At 39.4% G+C, this 19,420-nt stretch overlaps 1 protein-coding gene across 1 annotated transcript; it reads right to left on the reverse strand.

The window, feature by feature from the left end:
- Positions 1–1,946: 1,946 nt before the first annotated feature.
- LOC144215950 (olfactomedin-like protein 2A) lies at positions 1,947–14,693 on the reverse strand. Its single transcript, XM_077745179.1, has 8 exons — positions 14,501–14,693; positions 9,228–9,491; positions 8,908–9,015; positions 8,649–8,825; positions 8,309–8,552; positions 6,089–6,394; positions 5,825–6,010; positions 1,947–3,975 (listed from the first exon to the last, which is right to left on the reverse strand). Exons 1-8 carry the CDS (start codon positions 14,570–14,572, stop codon positions 3,371–3,373), a joined length of 1,962 nt encoding a protein of 653 aa, XP_077601305.1. The 5' UTR covers positions 14,573–14,693; the 3' UTR covers positions 1,947–3,370.
- Positions 14,694–19,420: the final 4,727 nt, after the last annotated feature.

Raw genomic sequence — 19,420 nt, forward strand, 5'->3', positions numbered from 1 at the left:
TGTGTTTTTTCTCTTGCATCTTGTATCATTTCTTTTACTGCAACATTTTCAAGTTGGTAGCTACAAAAATGTTCTTTTCTATGCTCTTTGCTCAATGGCCTTAACCACAATAAGGCTTTTTTTCCTCTAATAAAAAAGACATCATTTTTGAACGTGAGCCAACTCTCTTTGACAAAGAGAGGTAAGGATATCAGACTAGAGTAAAACGGATAGTCTCTGTTTGTATTTTGCATGGAATTGCTTTAGGATAAGGAGATTAACGGAAGGTTAACCAACTGCAAAGTCCTTTTTAGCTTTCCAACAGTTTTGAACAGAATGGATCTACAGAAAGGATGTCCTTGTCTCCTCTGACAGCCTCTGAGGAAGTGGCTTGCTGTGTTTTTATCCGTGTGCCTTTCTATGTCATATGTTTTGTCCGCCACACTAATGGGAACTGGTTGTTTACATGCAAAGAATGGCTTTAGTTCTTGTCGCTCTGAGGTTATGATGGGTCATGTTGATGACCAAGAGGCCATGGTAAATGTGAGCAAGATCAAGTGGAGTCCTGTTAAGCAACAGTGGACCTTTTGTTTTTACATCAGGCGCTTAGGATGAAGTAGCAGGGGTCACGTGACTTGTCAGTGTTCATCAACATGACCAGTTTTGACTTCATTGTTCCATGACAGGGCGGCCCGGCCCAGTGGTTAGCGCGTCGGCCTCAAAGTTCTGGGGTCTTGGATTCGATCCCAGGTCCGTCCACAGTGTGTGGCACTCTAATTTCTTCCCACATCCCAAAAAACATGCAGGGTAGGCTGGTTGAACACTCAAATTTGCTCCTAGGTATGAGTGTGATGGTGAATGGTCGTCCGTGTCCTTGTGCCCTGCGATTGGCTAGCCACCGATTCAGGGTGTCCCCCACCTGGTTCTCGTAGTTGGCTGGGATGCGCTCCAGCACCCCCGCGGTTCAGTAAATGAATGAATGTTCCACGACACGTCAACTCTCCGTGACAGAGTCCTAATGGAACATCCCCTTCGTGTCTCATCCCAACTTTGAATTATTTTCTTAGCAATGAATGGATGATTTATTCCATTGTATCATGTTTTCTATAAATAGTAAATAGAATTGGGAGCACATGCCACCCCACCCCTGTTTTTCAGATATTTATTTATTCCAATGCTTCTCTTCTGAGTTGCATGAAATGGATTTGGGGATTTTCAACTCATCTGCCAAGAAATCCCGCAGCCATGCTCTTTGGATTTAAGATCAAGTGACGGCATCACATAGCAGCTCATATGCACTCAGTTATTTGGAAATCAGGAGATTTGAGTCAGAGTTCATTATCTCCTCAACAGGAGGTGCACAAGGTGGTCTGGTTGTCACTCAGCATTTATTGGTTCATTGTAGATTCATGTGTCGGATTACAGCACTTTATTTTTTTCCCCAGATATTTTTATTCCAAGAACACATTTATGTATTTACTAATAAAGACATCACCTGGCATAATGTGTAAAAATTCTGAAATCTTACTAAAATATAATGCAATACTCTTAAAAGGGAACTGATGGCCTTCAACGTCAATTTTTATAGGATTCGGGATGTTTCCTAGTGAAATATGTTAATTTATTGTTTTACACAACCCAACAACCGTTCTATAACTATTAATAATTCATTAAAAAGTCTATTAATAATTCATTAAAAAGTCATTTAATTTTGAAGAAGCAATAGTTGAAGTTAAATTGAAGTATAATTAATACATCTTTACAGCAGATAAAGACAAAAAAAGGACAGTGAAAAAACTCAGTAAGCTAATTTTTCCCCCTGATCCTGCAGGTTATAGTACACTGTGTAAAGGGTAATACATGGAGAAAAAAAACAAGTACTGCATGCTGTTAGTATATATAATTAATGTCCATCTTGCACATTGCTTTACAATGTGGACAAATAAAGAAATGTAATTATTTACCCATACCGTCAAATTGTCTGTTTAATACAACAATATAATGTAATCAACAAAGCTGAAACATCCACAGCCAACTACACTTTTTGACACAAAAATAAGGGGAAAAAAGCTTAAAGTAACAATCATATGAATTCTGGCACTAGAAAGAAAGAAAAAAGAAAAAAACCTTTCCTTGGAAATGTTTAGTTAATATAACACATGCACCATAGCACAGAAAAAGAAAGAAAGAAACATTGTGAGAAATACAATAAAAGGAGCAGAATTAGGAACAAAGTGCTTTGTGATCGGATGGACTTAAAGATACAAGTCAATTGTTACTTTTGGTACATGTCTCTCGGCTGGACAAGCAATCTGAAAGCAGAAATAATCTTATTGGTTGAGTTAAACAGCATGGGTAGAAAGAAGCAGCTTTCACTGAGGTTTTCCATTTAGATGACGCTTACAACAGCTTCAATTTCAAAGCATTGCTACGAGAATTACAATTGGCCATACAAAACAGCAGTCTCAAATTGAATTCCTCAAAATAGAAAATGACCCAAATGGACTGTAAAGTATTGGACTGATCCAGCTTTTTTAGTGAGCTGCTATGCATATTCGGCACAGCGCTTTTTAAAAAAATCATTTAGAACCACAATATTTTGCAGTGTTTTGGTATTAGAAATTATTTCATGAAAAATTCTTGCATCCTAATTGCACGTACTTGCTTTGTAACTGGCCATTTTTGGTTGCTTTTTAATGCCCGCGTAAAAACGTTTTACTTTATCCCTTTAGCTGTGGTTAGTCTTTACCTCAAGACTTCTCAACTCTCCAGTCTCATCTAAAAAAGCTCTGACGCAGTTGAAACTATGAAAATGCATGCCTTGAATTCCCTTTATGTGGTTCATGACAGAAATCCATTAAATACATTGGAAAAACCTTTGGTTAACAATTAATATAGGATGAAAAACCCACAATTGTGACTCAATTCATATGAAACTGAAGAAAATGTTCTTCCTAAAAGTGAAGCAAAACCGTATGTTTTTGACAAATAATGGTATAGTTGGTATTTCATGCACTGAACATCAAACCAAATGTGAAGGGATAATTTTTGGGTTTTATTTCGTTCAGGGTTAAAAAATAATACTTGATTTTCCCTATCTGTCTACAACAACTCAAATAGTTAGCCAGCCTGCTGACATTTCTTGGATGAACAAAATACGTATATTGTATCTACGTACATAAGCTCTGCCTATTGACCTTCAACTCAACCTGTAAGATTATGTCCATAGTCTTTGTCCAATCCATAGTGAGGTCAGCGGTTTATTAACATGCATTGTTACTGGGAGTGGTCTTCTTGGGACAAAGTAGCTATCATATTCTGATCACTTCTGGTCCATAACAGCAGGTATATGCTGTTGTCTTACGGTGGTATACTGTACTTATCGCTGCTCTCACTGGTCGACAAAGTGGAGTCGATATGTGAGCTGATGGCCATTGTCCCAGGCATACAAAACCTTCTCCTTGGGGTTATAATCAATTTGCGTTGTGAATGAGTACTCATTGGTAAAGACCAAACGTGGGGTGGCCTCTGTGTTGGTATGGGTGTCATAAGCATAACGGACCTCCCCTTCCTTCTGGTTGTACACATTGACAGCATACAAGACACCGCAGATGATGAAACAATTTCCGTAAGAGTTCCTCTTGAGACCTGTCCTCCAGGTTGTCTCTTTTTTCAAGGACAGATCTCCCGGGTCAAGTTTACTAAGGACGATGACTTCCTGTTGGTTGTAGTCGTAGTCCATGGCGGGATAGATCACCCACAGTCCACTTTCATCCACCGCAAAGTCAATATCAGAGTGACCTCTCCATTTCCATGGAGTGGTGTCCTCATAAACCACGTCATGCAAGAGCGTCCAGGCGGCCACGTATCGCATCTTCAGGTCATACTTGATAATGTTCTTTGTGAAGGCTCTATTGTAGTAGAAGGCGCCATTGTAGACCACGTGACCAGTGCCGATCCAATTGTAAGGAAGTTTGAAAAGATTGCTCCATCGTCCTATGGCAGGAAAATTGCACATTAGTTTCATATCCACTATTTGTCATGGAAACAAGACAATTAGGAAGAACAACTCTTGGATTCAAAGTCATAATATATCAGACAAACTGGTTTTGGGATGTTTTTGCATCTATCCTTGTTAGTTTTCTGGTCCAAATGAGTTGCTTTTCACCAAATCACAAACTGGTATTTATTATAACAAAACACTCAATACAGCATTTTTATCCACCTGTGGGAATTGCTACACTTGATCTAATCTCCTGAACAGGGCTGTGATCCAAATTATGTGGCTTAATAAAAGTTGGGAATTCAAAAGTCAAAATACCAGCTCATGTGACATCTAATTGGATACATTTGGGGCATGCACAAAAATGCATTTGTGGGAACTTCACTTTGTGTCCCTTTTGTTGGCACTGTAGATATAGTGCAGCATTTTGAGAGCTCAATGTAAAGTCAACTGAATCAGGAAGTGTAGGAAGTGTATGATCCTCCTATGTGTTGTGGTAATTAATATGTTTCCCTGTTGTGTGTATGATGATGTTATCTCTCCGGTGCTAATAACAATGTTTGTACAATACCAGACTGTGTACAGACACTGTGTCATGTGACACTGCCAACATTTGCTTAGTAATACACTTCTGAACCAACATATGGTCTACATCTGGTGTCATTTTTGAAATCACCTCCTACAAGCCCTCCTAACCTTTCAACCTCAAGAAGATTGATATAAATTTGATCATCTAAAAAGCTCAAGGACAAAAACAGTGCCATTGAACACCCCAACCACCCACATCACTAGAGCCAACCCACACCGCTAATCCCTTCCTACTGGGCCCCGCTCGAAGCGAAGGCCAGAGCACATGTCAGAGAGCAGCAGGCATCAGCGCCACTCACCAAGCCAGCTAGTCATCCGCACACAGCTGTGAGCTCACCTCACTGCAGGATGCTCTGAATGGAAGTGAATTTAGAAAGCCCATTGTCCAAACACATCTACATCAACAAGCCAAATCCTATGAAGGCGGATCATCTTAACTTTTTTAAAGAGTGTAATCCAATTCCTCGGTTGATGTGCATGGAGACGGAGTTGATTTTCCCACCCTCTGGAGCAATGAAACAACCAAGACATGAATTCCTCAGATCTAAGCAGTTTCACAGAGAGCTTGCACAGAACGGGCTTAATTCCATTAACCTTACATCCAATCAAGCTCCTATTGTTATGGTTTTAATGGGCAGCCAATGTTCTTGTTATACTTCAAAACAAGCACTCAGTCTTATTAGAGAATAGCAGTTCGTGCAGTAATTACCATCCATTATTTTTGTATTCTTGATCATTTACATGTATATATATGTATTTTTTAAACTTGACAAAAGAACGGATGCATTAAAACAAACAAGTTTTGTTTGCATTAAGCAAGTTAATTTACAGTGGTTGTCTAGAACCAATTATGATACACAACAACTGAATGTATGTACACAGATTTATACAGATATTACTTTCTGAACATAGCAAAACGCAAGTTTTATTTTTCCTTATTGATAATTGAGTAATTTGCTTGCATTGTACCTCCAGCTTCCCACACTGGGTGGCAAGGTATGAGAAGATTTTAAGTCAATTCTCATCGCTTCTTTTGCTTGTTTTTCACCCAATCACACATCACTTGTCAAGTCATAACAATAGGGTCAGTGTTTTATAGATAGTGCTTGTTTTGGTTCACAGTGTTTTGGTGTTATTGAGGGTTTGTCTCCTACAGGACTGCAAAGATGTTTTCTGCTTCAAATATTATTGTTTTCAGTCATCACACCATCATTCATGCTCAGAAGTTGTAAGAAAATTGCCAGACAGTCACACCTTGCTTGAAGTTCTCAAGGTTGCGAAACTCCACCAGATTGTTTCCATAGTAATAGTTTGTGACGTAAATCTTCGAATCTTTGGCCAATGGGTCCTTCATCCAGGCTCCTTCATTGCGGCCATAGCTGTGTTGCTTTTCTGGCTGTTCGATTGACGCTAGAGTGCCTTCACAGTGAAGGATTTTCCCTGTAAAAATATATTGGGGAAGAATGGTTTTTGCTTGGTTCCAACCAACAAAACAACCTGTGCAATTTGTTTTCGTACCTGCTCTGTGCAGAGTGGGTCGACTGTTGTTGTTGCTGTTGTCCAGCAGCAGTACAATAGTAGGAGCAGGCCTCTCTGTCGCTGCTGTACCTTGGCCGGCGGGGATTGTTGGGGTTGGTGCAATGGTAGTGGTTGGATTGATGGCAGCTGTCTTAGTGGTGGGAGGAGTTATGATGCTAGTAAATGGATTGGCAGCAGTAGCCTGTGGACGTGACGAGTCCATTGTTTCGAGAACCATTTCAGCTCCGCCGTCTTCAGATTGGGTTTCGGTGACATGATGCCGTGGGTATGTTTTGGCCAGGTTGTCTGAGAAGAAGCAGAGACATTGGTTGGTCAGATTTTGGGGACCTGACAACATGTGAACAAGTAGTAATTACAGATTATGGTCCTGCTGCAGATATCTGTCTTGTTGGTGTTTTGGGTTACTGTACTGTAGACTAGTACTTTACTTAGATGTTGGCAAGTTACAGTGATTCCTTTAAATATCTGGCTGTTATTATCATGGATAAGTTTTTTTTGTACTTTTTGTCTCGGTCTCCATTTTGGATGTAAAAGTAGTAAAAGTCCTTATTCTTCAGGCCTGTCATAACATTTGTCATAATTGTTGTTGTTTGGCATTTGACTAATTCCATTTAAACTAGTGATGTATTTGTGCTCACAACACAATTTACAATTTGACAAGAGTTCCATAATGATGATAGGGAAATGCAATAGAAATGAGTAAACAGTGTAGTATAATATGAACATTTTCTCCGCCCCTTTCTCTTTTTTAGAGATGGTGGGAGCAATTGGGAGCAGAGGTCCTGGAATAACTATCCCCAGCTGGATTTTGACCGATGTTGATCCCATTCGTGGGCAGTTATAATTTGTAGTGCTGATATATATATAGCACCACAAATTACAGCCTCCATTGCCACTAAAATAAATAAACACCTCTCTCCAACCCATTCAACACAAAGTGAACATTACGATCCACATGAAGGGCTTACTTATTGCTGTAAGGTTGTATAAATATACAATTACATAATACTGATTTAATCCATGTCTTACTTGCACAAGTGTTTTGTCAATCATTTTCCAAATATTATGAAGTATAATGTGTTTAACATTTCATTCATAGTTTTTTTTCAGACTTTCCATTCTCTTTTGATGGATAGATGTGTTGTTACTTTTATATCGCTCTTGAATAACTGTGCATTGATTGGATTGCTCAATTCCATGTCCTGAGAGAGTAAATTCCGAATGAATGTATGGGAATTTTTGCAGGCGTAATTTATACAGGATCTAAAACCTTGCTTCAACAACGCCCCAGAACAAATGTTGAATCCCAGCTGTTGTGGTGGCACTGTGGTCATCAACAGACAACTTTGGAAACACTTGGCAGCTTTCATCCAAAATGGGAGTAAGTGTTTGAAATATCCTCTACGACATTTAACGCTCTTTAACCTCCTGAGGATAAATAAAGGTATTCTTTTAAAGAGGGGTCCAGCTCTTTGTTAGCCACTTCAAATATGGAGCCAACGTTTTCAATGATTTGAAAGGGATGACTGAGCACTTTGAGGCTCACATTGATGGCAGAACACCCGCTCTGACAGCGTTATGTGCGTGTGCCCTGTGCAAACGCAGCATACCTATTCACTCAACTAGACTTAAAGAGGATTGGAAGGAGTCAGGAAATGTTTTCTCAGTGTTGGTGAGGGTCCCCGGACATTGTTGTGAAGAGCAGAGCCGAGGCATGTCATGGCCATGGCAGCGCTCCATTGACACAGCATTCCATTTGCGCCATGTATTTTGTCAATAAAAGATTTGGATTTCCTGCTCCCTGAACGCACAGCGGCATTCTAACCCGCGGTCTCCACCGCTTAGTTAAAAAAGAAAAAAAATCACGGATCTTGTGTTTTAGTTAAGTTTAGAATTTGGAGAACATGCTCATAAAATGTTTAAGCTGCTACTCTGAGTGACTGTCAAATAATGCTTAATTGCACGGCTGCTGGCTGATTCAACAAAGCTTCAAGTGGGGTCAAATGAAATTGCTGGAAAAACTCATTTGGATCAATTCCAACGCTCACGGCGAATCACGCACAGATGATTGCACAAGGACAGGAGGAAGAAGTAAACATAAACTCGACGATCAATGTTTGTTTTAGCTCTGAGAGGTTTGCGTTCAATGAAGTGCTGCACATATGTGGAAAATGAAACTTTCAAGATGAAAAGTCTCACCTCCTCTGACTTCGTCCTCATCAGACTTGGCAGCCTTGTAATAAGTAATGCCTCGGATCACACCTGGCTGGTGGCCAACCACCTTGGGTTTGGCCGTAGGATCAGGCTTCATTGCTTTCACGGGTTTGGTGACCTCCTTCTTGGGCTTTATGACTTTTTCTTTGGGTTTGGGAGGCGGTTTAGGTGCCGGGGGCTTTTTGTTAGGCGGCTTCACGGCCATCTTGGATTTTTCATCATGATTATGCTGGAAAAATCAAATTTAAGATCTTGTTAATACCATATACAATCAACTTAACACTGGAAACGATTGCAAAACAAGACTTGACAGAATTTTTCTCACCTGCGGTTTAGTGTCAGAAGAGTCTTTCTGAAGCAGCTGTAGACTGAGACCGGAGATTTCTTTCTTGATGCTCATCATGATGTTGGAGTAATTTTCATATCTTTTAAACTGGTTGGTGAGGCTCGTCATGCTGTCACGGACGAAATCATTCTCTCGCGTAAGGTTTGTCTTGATTGTCTGCAAAATGTAACATCCAACTTACTTGATTATTCACAGTTTTTAGGTATTTTGAATAGTGTGACAAAGGGATATTGTCTACCTCTTCCAGGGTGTTCATCTGCGACACCACCTTGTTAATATATGAATGGACTTTCATTAGATCCATGCTGTAAAGGGTTCCCTCCAGGAGGTCCACCATAGATTGGAGCTGGTGGTTGAGCCCATGAAAGCATAACAACTGTTAATCATTTTGCCTTGACAACTTAATGTAATCTGCACATCTGAGTTTGACACATATATCAGCTTAAGTGCACCGAAATACATTACTATGAGTAAATATGCTTTAATGACCATCTACTGACATAGATCTGCTTTATTTAATCATTTTCAATGTTGGGGGGCTTAACTTCATCAACTGACCTTTAATAACTCAGGGGCCTGTTTCTTTAGCTTCTCCATCTTCCACTCATTCTCGCAAGGGTTGAGGGAGGACGGTGGCGCAGTACAGGAACACTTACAGTCAGATCCCGAGCTGACTGTTTCCACTGTATAAAAATCCTCCACGCGTACACTGCCGCTGCGCAGTCGCATGCAGGCATCCCGGCTCAAAGGTCGCATGATGCATTTACAGCGACAGTCGGAGCCCTCGGACACCATGCGGACAGGCTCCGTCTCTCCAAATATCTGAAAGCATGAATAAATCATTTATTTTCTTTGTAAAGTGAAACTACTTAAATTCAGCATCATGGAATGCAACACAAATACCAAAGTATACAAACGATCCCGGAATCCTTCACAGCAGTGCATGACTAGTTCAATAATAACCTCTTATGTATATAGTACACTGTCCAAATACATCAAAATTAATTATGGTGATTGCAATTTCCAAGTATTAAGCCACTAACCTCTAGTCCATGCCAAAAGGAAAAATACAAAAACATAACAAAACAAAAAACTGATTATACTTGGATAACTTTACTATATCAGTGTTATTCCTTCTCCTATTGGCAAGTTGTACCACCCATAGACTGAATTGTATTGCTTCTGTATTAACTATTGTTATTTTTTAAACCGACAATATAAAGGCAAGGAGGGGAAAATTGTCCAAAGAATGATAGCTTGCTTAAAAAAAAAAACTAAAAACAAGTAATGTAAGTCTGCCCAAAGTGAACACACCCAATCAAATGAATAAAACCGATTTCTTCATTCTGTTTGAACAGTGACAACTGAGGCAAATTTGTAAGAACAAGAACAACAACTAAAGTTAATAGATCATTTAATGGATGATGTTGTCATAAACAGGCAGGCAGACCACACAGACTAGGCAATATTAGGATTTGATTTGCAGTCCTGATGACAAGCATGAATAATAACACAGCAGAACTAAATTTTTGTTGTCTTTGGTCCCAAAGCTGTTACGAACTAATTATTGGGTACTCATTTTTCCGTTCTTTCCGTTTTTCTCTGTCATGTCAAGTTTTGGACTCTAGTTTTCTTCATTTATGGTCATTTCTTATCTATTTTGTAATATTTTATTTTCGATTTGTAAGACAGAGAATTAAAGTATTAAAAAAAGCAACTAAATATGTAAAGAAATGTAGCAAAATTGTTGGATGCTTGGTCTTTGCACTGGCTTTGGCAGCAAACTTTGCGGAGAAAGTAGTGGAGGGGGCTGATGATTGGTGGTGTTGGGGGCTCATTAGTGAAGGAATGCAGGGTGAGTGATGGGGGAAGGTGTTTAGCGGGGGTGACTTGCCTTCCATCCATTACTGTACGGATAGCGAGGAGGAGGGGTACGTCTGAAGCAGAGCAGGACTCCTGTGTGCAAAAGCAGACCTAACCTGACCCATGTCAAGTGAAAACACAGCAGGTTGACAAATGCTACAACCACATGAAAACAAGAGTGGATTAGCAGTTTAAACTTCTTTGTTTCGTGCAGACTGCTTTTGCCTTTGTCACCCTGTTAGCCAGACGACTCACCCTCTAAATGGAAACATTATCAACCTCCTTCCTCAGCAGGTGGTTCAAATAGGTATTATTGTCGATTAAATGTAAAAAGCTTGGATTATACCCCTCTCTTTCCCCTACCAGCCAGACAAGACCAAGACTCTCGCGAGTTGAGACCACATTTGAAGGGTCTTGGTCTCAACTTAGACTCCTAAAGGTCTGCTTGCTTGTAGGTTCTCAAGAATTTCCGTCAATAACAGCACTTCAACTTCATTAATGCCCTTTCTAAAAAATAATAATAATGAAAAAATGTTAATTTTTGTTTCACTAACCTGCAGTAAAGTTGCAATATAATGGGTATTATGTTCAATTATGCAACTTGTTTTGAAAAATACCATTTACATTTTTTTTAAACTTCCAAAATAACAGGGCTAAAACCCAAAGTAACACGACACAATGGGTGGAAAGAAAAAAAAATGCATGCGAGCCACAGCAAGCTTTATTAGAACAATTTCTGGCAATGATGAAATCAACCTCCAATTGCACCCAGGGTTAAAAAAAACCCATAAGATGTGCTATACAATAGATGCTGCATTAAAAAGCTTTTGCAGGCTTTAGTGTTTCAGTTGTGTGGCCCTATTGTATGCATAACTGTGCTCATATAAACAAGCATGTCCAGCCTTTAGTGCTTTGCCAGCAAGTAATTAACTGCACAATGGTACGTTAAAGGCGAGCAGGCTGCGGCGTTGTCCTGTGTCAAACCTCAAATGCTCCTCCGTATGGTGCAGCTTTGTTTAAACACAAGTGTTTTCTTAGGACCACTTTACCCACAAAACTGGCTATGAAATAACATTTCACTAAGTTACTAGTACAGCAGTTCAACTTAAAAGAACATAACTTTAAAGTGCCACTTCCTAGACCTTGAACACTTGTTAAAGGAAAAAATCCATGCCAAATTTTCTTTCTGACATTTTTTTTTTAAAGCAGATCCTCAAGAAGAATAGCCAAGACAAAGCTATAAATCAAGTCATCGGCACTTGGATGCTAATTGGCGAAACACAAAGAATATCAAGCCCTTACTGCATTTGAGAGTACATATCTACATTCCTGCTGCTCTTTGAATGTCCAGATACTCTGAAGTCTTTACTCATCACAGTACATTGTTATGTCAAACAATACAGACACAAATAACTACGTCATAAAACACTGAACTGGTAATCTTAGTTAAAATTGAATTCCTAATAGGTATTTCTCCCTAAATAACCTAATATAGCAGGTAATTCAAAATATATGAAACATATAAGTAGTTCAAGGACTTTCTATATAATTTTAGTGTTGTACAATTGCTAATTTCAAACTAGAGTCAATATACGGTGCTGGATATGGTTTACCGATGTACATGTTTATAGATCATTTGGATTTATCCACTCTGTCTTTCCTAAAATGTATATTAATATGTATTAAATTGATTGGTGTGGTTGATTTTCAAGCCAAAAATGACAAAAAAGATCGAAATGATTGCTCTAATCGTCCATGTACAATGTAAGCGCTTGCAGAATATATCTAGAATCTATTCTAGATGCTCTAATGATGACCCAATCTTTCTCATTCACATACTCACTCCCATTTGCATTGTGCAAGCTGAGCCGAGTGGCTCGGTTCCAAGATCCACAAAGATGTCAAAAGGAGATGCCATGGGATTTTTCATGTGGAATAGAAGAACCAACTATGTGTTTTTCTTGCTCCTATAGGCTTTCTTTCCTCATTACATCCACAAAGACAGCACCGTAACTCAATGTAATCTAACGGTAGAGAGGGTTTGTTAGTTTGTTTATCTTCTCCAATCTCTGTGGCAAAACTATTTTGTCTGTTTTGCACAGGCCATCAGCCATTTGCACAGATTTTCCTTGGTTCACTGACTGACTAATAACCTGAGGTGGGATATAGGCCTTGAAGTCAGCCTGGGAATTTGGAGGCATGGAGACAGTAGTACAAGCAGAACCCCCAGCCGCATTTGGTATATCAGGATTAACACCAAGATTCACTGCTAACCCCCCCCCCCCCCCCCTTTGATAAATCTAAAGTAACAATTACTGTATCTTTAAAAGGGTAAACTGCAATTGTTGTGTGAACTCACAATGAGTGTACCTACAAGGGCAAATTGCAATTGTGTATTTTTAACACTGATCATACAGATCCACTAATTTACTGCGGATGTAGTGCGAAAAAAAAGCCATTGTCTTTTGGTCAAAGATAAATGACACTTTGTTAGTCCTCTTTTACAATACTTCAGAATGCTTACTCTAAATCAACAGGGGTTCAATCCCTTAGTGAAATGGTGGAATGCCCAAACAGCCATTCATGCAAATGTTGGCAGTGATTTGAAAAACAAGAGACTTGTAAAATTCATTTAGTCATGCCAAGTATTTGCCACTGTGCCAAGCACTGGACATAGTACACTGAGCAACTGCTCCTTTTTGTAGCCACTCACCCCTGACCTCGCACGGATTGTCTTTTGGTTTGTTTATGACCAAAACATGAAGCAGGTGCCCGTTGTGTTTCCCACGCCATTTGGTTGGTGCCCTCAATTTACCCCAGCCTCTTCTGAAAGGGCTTTGTTTTTGGTTTTTGTCTCTGGTACCAATTTGGCTTTAGAAGATGACTCTTCAAAAATACAGACATTGGAGGAAATATAGAATATGACATCCTATATAAAAGCATAACATACAAATGAACATACATACATCCATTTTTCCCTATTCTTTTGCAGCTGTCTTGATATCATGTGTCACTATGCTGCTTCTTACATGTCTCGACGTACGACATCCACCTGTTCGAAGTAGTTTACATTGGAGAAGCCATCAGGTTGTAGTTTAAAGCAGAATATTCCTCAGCAAGTTCAGTATTTTTACTTTATAGCTCCCAAACAGACAGCAAATATGTTCAGAATTGGATTTTTTTTATGGTGACTAAACGTGGACTTTGATAGAAAACTTGGTGCTGTTTATTTTTTGTCCTCCAGCTGTTCCCCTGTTTTCCTCTTTAATTAGGACTGATCCGTCAGCAACAACTCCTTACTTACTTTCTATAAGGCAGCTTTACTCTGCAACGATCTCCATACCCCCCCTTTGGTTGTATTTAGAGCAGACAGTCATGCACCATACTTGGGCATAGATGGGTGATTTTGTGATGTTGTACCTCATGTTTGGTAAACACTCCTCCCTCATGGTATGGTGTGAAGCCTGCACATGACCATTGTTACAAGTATTTTTGCTTCAATAAACTACTTCATAGTGGCAAACAAACTATTTTATGCTTAAAATGTATTATAAAAAAAAGCAAGCTCTTTGGAATCTGTTTTTATAGAGACTTGCATTTGAGTTTTCAATTAGGAATAACCCCTTAGATTATATACTGGAAATATGGATACAACTTAACAGTTATAAAATAGGATACAATTGTTGATTGATCTTTTCTCTTGTCCTAGGCTGTTAAGGTTGGCTAAATATTACTGTTTTACAAAGAAGGGCCATTCAATCAAGTGGTATAGTGTCTGCAGACTTCTTGTTTGATGTGCCCATTGTAAAGGAATTCCTCAAAATGAAGAACTATTCCAATCTAATTTGATACTTGTTTAAAAAGAATAACAAATAACTAGACTCATGAAACAACACCAACTTTTTGATAGAATAGCACACAGATTTTTAAGTATTATTTGTCATTTGTTTCATTCCATCTTCTCTTACCTTGCTCTGTGAGGTCACATCCTTACACAGGACCAGTAGACATACCAACAAATTGGTGGATCTCCACATCATCTCTCCAGTGAGTCCAGCCGTGAACCTTGAGACGCAATACAAACCGCCGGTCAGTGCATTCAGCCTTTAAGTGCCCGTAAAGTGAAGGGCCCCTAATTCAGCTCCATTTCACGCAGGAGGATCATACAGTGAATGACCGGGTGGATGGAGTAGAGGTTGTCTGTTCTCCGATTGGGAGGAGCTAGTTTGCCTTCAACTTGGGTCTACAGAAAAGTTTTAAACAAAGAGACATGTGCTGTCTCATTAATAAAAGCACACATACTATTTATACTATAATTCATATTTGTGGCAAAATTGAATATTGTAATGTAGTTAATGCAAATAATAGTGAGAAAATCCAAGTCATGATCATCATCATATTTGTCATGATGACCATTATTTTTGTCGTTTGCACACAAAATTAATGAAGGTATGCAAGAAAAATCTGTGTGAAATCATAATATCAAATTGAGGTAAAGCTCTGATTTGAGATGACGTTGCAGTCTAAATGTCATTTGCGCCATCATGTGGAAAGTAATTGATTTGCTTCTTTTGGCCCTTTCGAACAAAACACTGACTTTAAATTCAATTTGCATTTTGCAGCAGTTTATTGCTTGCACGAAATTTCAAATGCATGCAAGGGTAATATGTCAGTGGGGAACAGTGGTACTGAGTCATTAATTTCATGCCTTGCTTTCTGGCACATACACTATTTTCAGCAGTCAGACTAGTATCTTTCAAAAAAATCATATAACTCGCTGGCTGTAAATCCAACAATAGACAAATGAGTTAAAATATTGATTTTGTATGAACAAAGAACACAATTTGGATGAGTAATGGCAAGTTGGAAGTAGCATGGGAATGTTGACATCTGCTGGACAGTTCCAGGAGAAACACAAGACAATTTTGGGAATGTGACTTTATAGTAGCAGTGTATACATATATACATCATAAGGGGAGAGTTTTCCGGTCCAGTACACATTGGTTCATTGATCTTTCCACATCCCAGTTGTTAATAAACACACGCCAGACTGAATTTTAATTTGTGAAATATGTTTTCACTACATATGGATGTATTAAGTTTAATATTTATGGCAACCTAATGTGATGCATATTCTTTTTGAATATAGAAGCAACCTTGAGGACATTAGTTTTCCAATAAGTAACTATATATTTAAGTGTTTATCTTCTCTCCCTGAAACACTACAAATATGTAATCCTTTACATTTGCATATGAAGACTGTCAGTCATGATATTTAATCAAACATCGTATGTATGTATAGGGATCTGTTTTTTGTGTGTAGTGAGGAATGGGTTTAAGGAAAACAATCTTAATCTTAGTCGGAATCGTATAGATGGGTATGCACATTTAGATAGGTCAACGGTGGTAATGGTCATAAAAATCAGTCGGTGAGGCTAAAGTTCCCACGGGCAGCAAACGCACCACACCAGGGGGGTTGTGATTGTGTGTTTGGACTTCCCAGACTGGCTGGCACAAGCAGCAGTAAAGCATGGGACGCAGCATCGAGCGGTGAGGCGACCAGGCTGAGGACAGCTGGCCCTTAACCTGTACGTGTGCACCCACCACGTCGACCCTTCGCTTTTTGGCTCCACCTCGTCATCACCCGTTGACATTTATTCGGGTGTGGCGATCTAAGAAATAAAAAGATCGACGCGGGACTGATTTGGTATCAGTCCCCCGAGGATGGAGATAGAGCCGAGAACGAATGGGTTCGACTACCCGGAGAGAAGCAACCCCAAGCCGGTGAACGGTAGGCTAAAATCACTTTATTTTCCACTACCTGTCACTTAACTCGTGTATTGTAACTTGTGATCAACTTGATGGGCCAATCACGTCACCTATCCACACCTGTAACACAGATCTGTGTCCACTAATGAAAATGAAATAATATTTTTTTGTCCCCCAATATATTGTTTTTTTCATTTATTTGTACGTGCGCATGCTTTTATACTCTGATCTATTTCATTTATATGATTTTTTTTTATTGATTGTTAGTGAAGTGAAGGTGTTTTTTTCCGTGACTTGGCTTTCCTGCTTCTGGTTCTTGTGCGCGTGCGCGTGCGCGTTTTAGGAACAGAGGTCGGAATGTTTTTATTTGGTGGTGGTCAGTCAGGCGCGGTTTGATCGTAAAAGGTGAACTTTTGAACTTGGGGGGGAAAAAACACTGACGCCATTAGTCCCCAAATCCGGTGTTGCACGCGCCCCACTTAAATGGGAAAATGACTTCAATGAAGCTGATGAGAAGTAGAAGATGACAAATGTATATTAGCATCCCTTTGGATGTCGATCGTACCCTCTGCTGTGTTCTTGTGGCGAGGAGTTGGGCCCCGGGCCCACATTAATGGGCCTACTAACTAAATCACTCACTCACTCACCAACTAACTGACTAACTAACTGTGCCTTACAGCAATGTCTGCCAGGCGCCAGTTGCATATTGTACCACCCTGGGGTGATTGAAGATTTATTGACATTTTCCAGATTAAAATTCCTGCAACCCACATGATGTGCACGCTAATTGTGAGGTTTCTTTGATGTTGTGCCTTTTCATTCAATTGAAATAGATGACATGAATTATACAATACCTCCAATAAATATGATCAAAGGGTTTGAATTGTGTATTGGAACATTGAAAACGAAATGATTTGAATTATTTATGTCGTATAATCTTTAGATGAGGCAAAGTATTTTTTGTGTTTTTGCAAAAAAGATGGCGTTTGTCTAATAATTGCCAATTACTCTTAAATTGGTTCACAATTGTTGATCATTTGATAATACTTTTGTCACTTAACCAAGATCATTTTTTAAAATTTAACTGATCAATTTAAAAAAAATATTTCTCTCAGATGTAGAACACTTGATCAATTTCTAAATTGGTGTCTAATAATAATTTTTCCTTTACTGCTTCATAGGGTAAAGTCCAGCTGGTTAACCCGTCACTCAGTAGATGGAGAAGTGCACAAGTGTTGACTGTTTAAGCCTTTCTATTACCTCACATTGTATTTTGAACAAAGCAGCTTAACCCCCCTTCATCCACCTTCTGTTGCAGCTTGTCCACAAAACCACATTTGAGGAACAAATTTAATTTTCATTGATGTTTGAACCGAGAAGAAATTACAATCTACCATCCTGCTCAATCAAATGTTCCGGTTATAATGTCATTAAAGTCACTATAAGTAGAGGACAAAGCGAAAAGACAGGTTGCTTTGGAGAGACTTGCATATGTTTGGCCCTGGGGGGCCACAGGACGGCATGCTTTTGCAGATAGGTTGAAAGAAAGTGCTTTGTCAGCTCTTGCTTTGGCTGGGGTGGAAAGAAGTTGGCTGCGGGGATCTGTCCTGTCCCTTGGGGCATGGTGAAGGGGACGGCTGGCAATGGGTGGGGCGGTGACAGGATGCGACCCCCCTTCTCCTGCCGCCAAGATGCTTGAATGATGAGTTGGGAGGAGTACAGTAGGGTAGGGGTTCACGTTAGAACTCGGCGTAGGCGTCGGTAAAGAGCCCAGGCATGCAAAAATAATTAATTATTGAGAAGTTTGCTGTTTTTTTAAAATAGCCTTTTATTAATCACATCAATAGTTGCGAAATTGTTGCAATTAATCCCAACAGTCTGAAATTAACTGCATAAATCGTATTGATGAGTTGATTTTATATTGCTCTATCATGTTACAATTTCTGCTAGTGTGAAATGTAAGCCAAAAATATTATCACTGCAAATTGAAAAATCAAGTGGATTGAGTTTCATTACATAATTTGAATTCCCATACTTTTCAGATCATTCTTTGACCAGGTTATTTAGCATTTCAAACAGCGCCAAGTGATTCATCTCACAGCACACTCCGTAACAGATGGTTAAACCTATTTAAATACTCAGTTTTCATTAATGTGGTTAAATGGTTCTTTGTTGTGTTTATATACCTGTATATCAGGTTGTATTCATTTATTTTTAAGCAGATTTATTTATTATATGCCTCAGAATAAAATTTAATAAAGCATCCAAAAACAAAATCTGCTTATTTTAACGTTGGGTTCTCATGAACTATGTTTAATTGGCTAGATGTAGTATCATGTGCTCACCAAACCAAATTGATTGTGGCATTGATAATGCTGATATAAATCCATCATTAGTGCAGGGGACACTAAATGATGATGAAGGTCCCTATGTCCAAGAGGTGTTAAGGTGGAACATCCTTCATGCGGCTGTTTCCAGGCAACACACAATTGTATAGTTGCCATAGAAGTGTCCCATCAACACGACACTACACCATTTATTCCCCTTTCCATTTTTCCCTACAACAGAGACACAAATTCCCCAAACAATATTTAATGAAAATAAAATAAAACAGCCGGGTCAAAGTCAATTGAAAATGATCTCTTAAATTTTATTGATTGCCAATTATTTGCAGGGGAGACACACTTAAGAATGCTGGAAATGGCTTGGATTATATTACCTAGGCTAGATCACGTGTATTGCAGTCGGTCATCCACAGCCATCTTGCTTCATGTTTGTGTGGTTTGTTGTTGTGTGAGCGGTGATGGTCACGCGGGGGAGGTGGCAGCGAGCACTATGGGAACGGTGACCAGGGTCAGTGGGATGTTGCTCTTGAAGCATTAATGGCCTGCTCTGCTGACCTCCGAGTAACCCAGGAAAGTATTTACAGCCTCCACTTGATCCATGAGCTACAGGCTGCGTGGCAGTGAAGCTGCTTGCAGAGCTCTCCAATGGCTGAGTCCTGGCACGACCCAAATTGCCGCCGTGCGCATCGATTATACTTTGATGCATAGATGAGGTTGTCGAGGGAAATTGGCATAGTCATGCTAGTGAGGTGCCAGCTATGCTTTTATCAAGTT

The sequence above is a fragment of the Stigmatopora nigra genome, chromosome 22, assembly GCF_051989575.1.
Source record: "Stigmatopora nigra isolate UIUO_SnigA chromosome 22, RoL_Snig_1.1, whole genome shotgun sequence".
Lineage (NCBI taxonomy): Eukaryota > Metazoa > Chordata > Actinopteri > Syngnathiformes > Syngnathidae > Stigmatopora > Stigmatopora nigra.

Excerpts from the sequence above, each read along its gene's own strand:
- LOC144215950 (XM_077745179.1), bottom strand. The coding sequence starts at position 14,572 with ATGATGTGGAGATCCACCAATTTGTTGGTATGTCTACTGGTCCTGTGT. Across the intron at positions 8,826-8,907 it reads AGATGAACACCCTGGAAGAG|ACAATCAAGACAAACCTTAC; the intron begins GTAGACAATATC and ends TACATTTTGCAG. Across the intron at positions 3,976-5,824 it reads CCTTGAGAACTTCAAGCAAG|GACGATGGAGCAATCTTTTC; the intron begins GTGTGACTGTCT and ends TTCCTGCCATAG.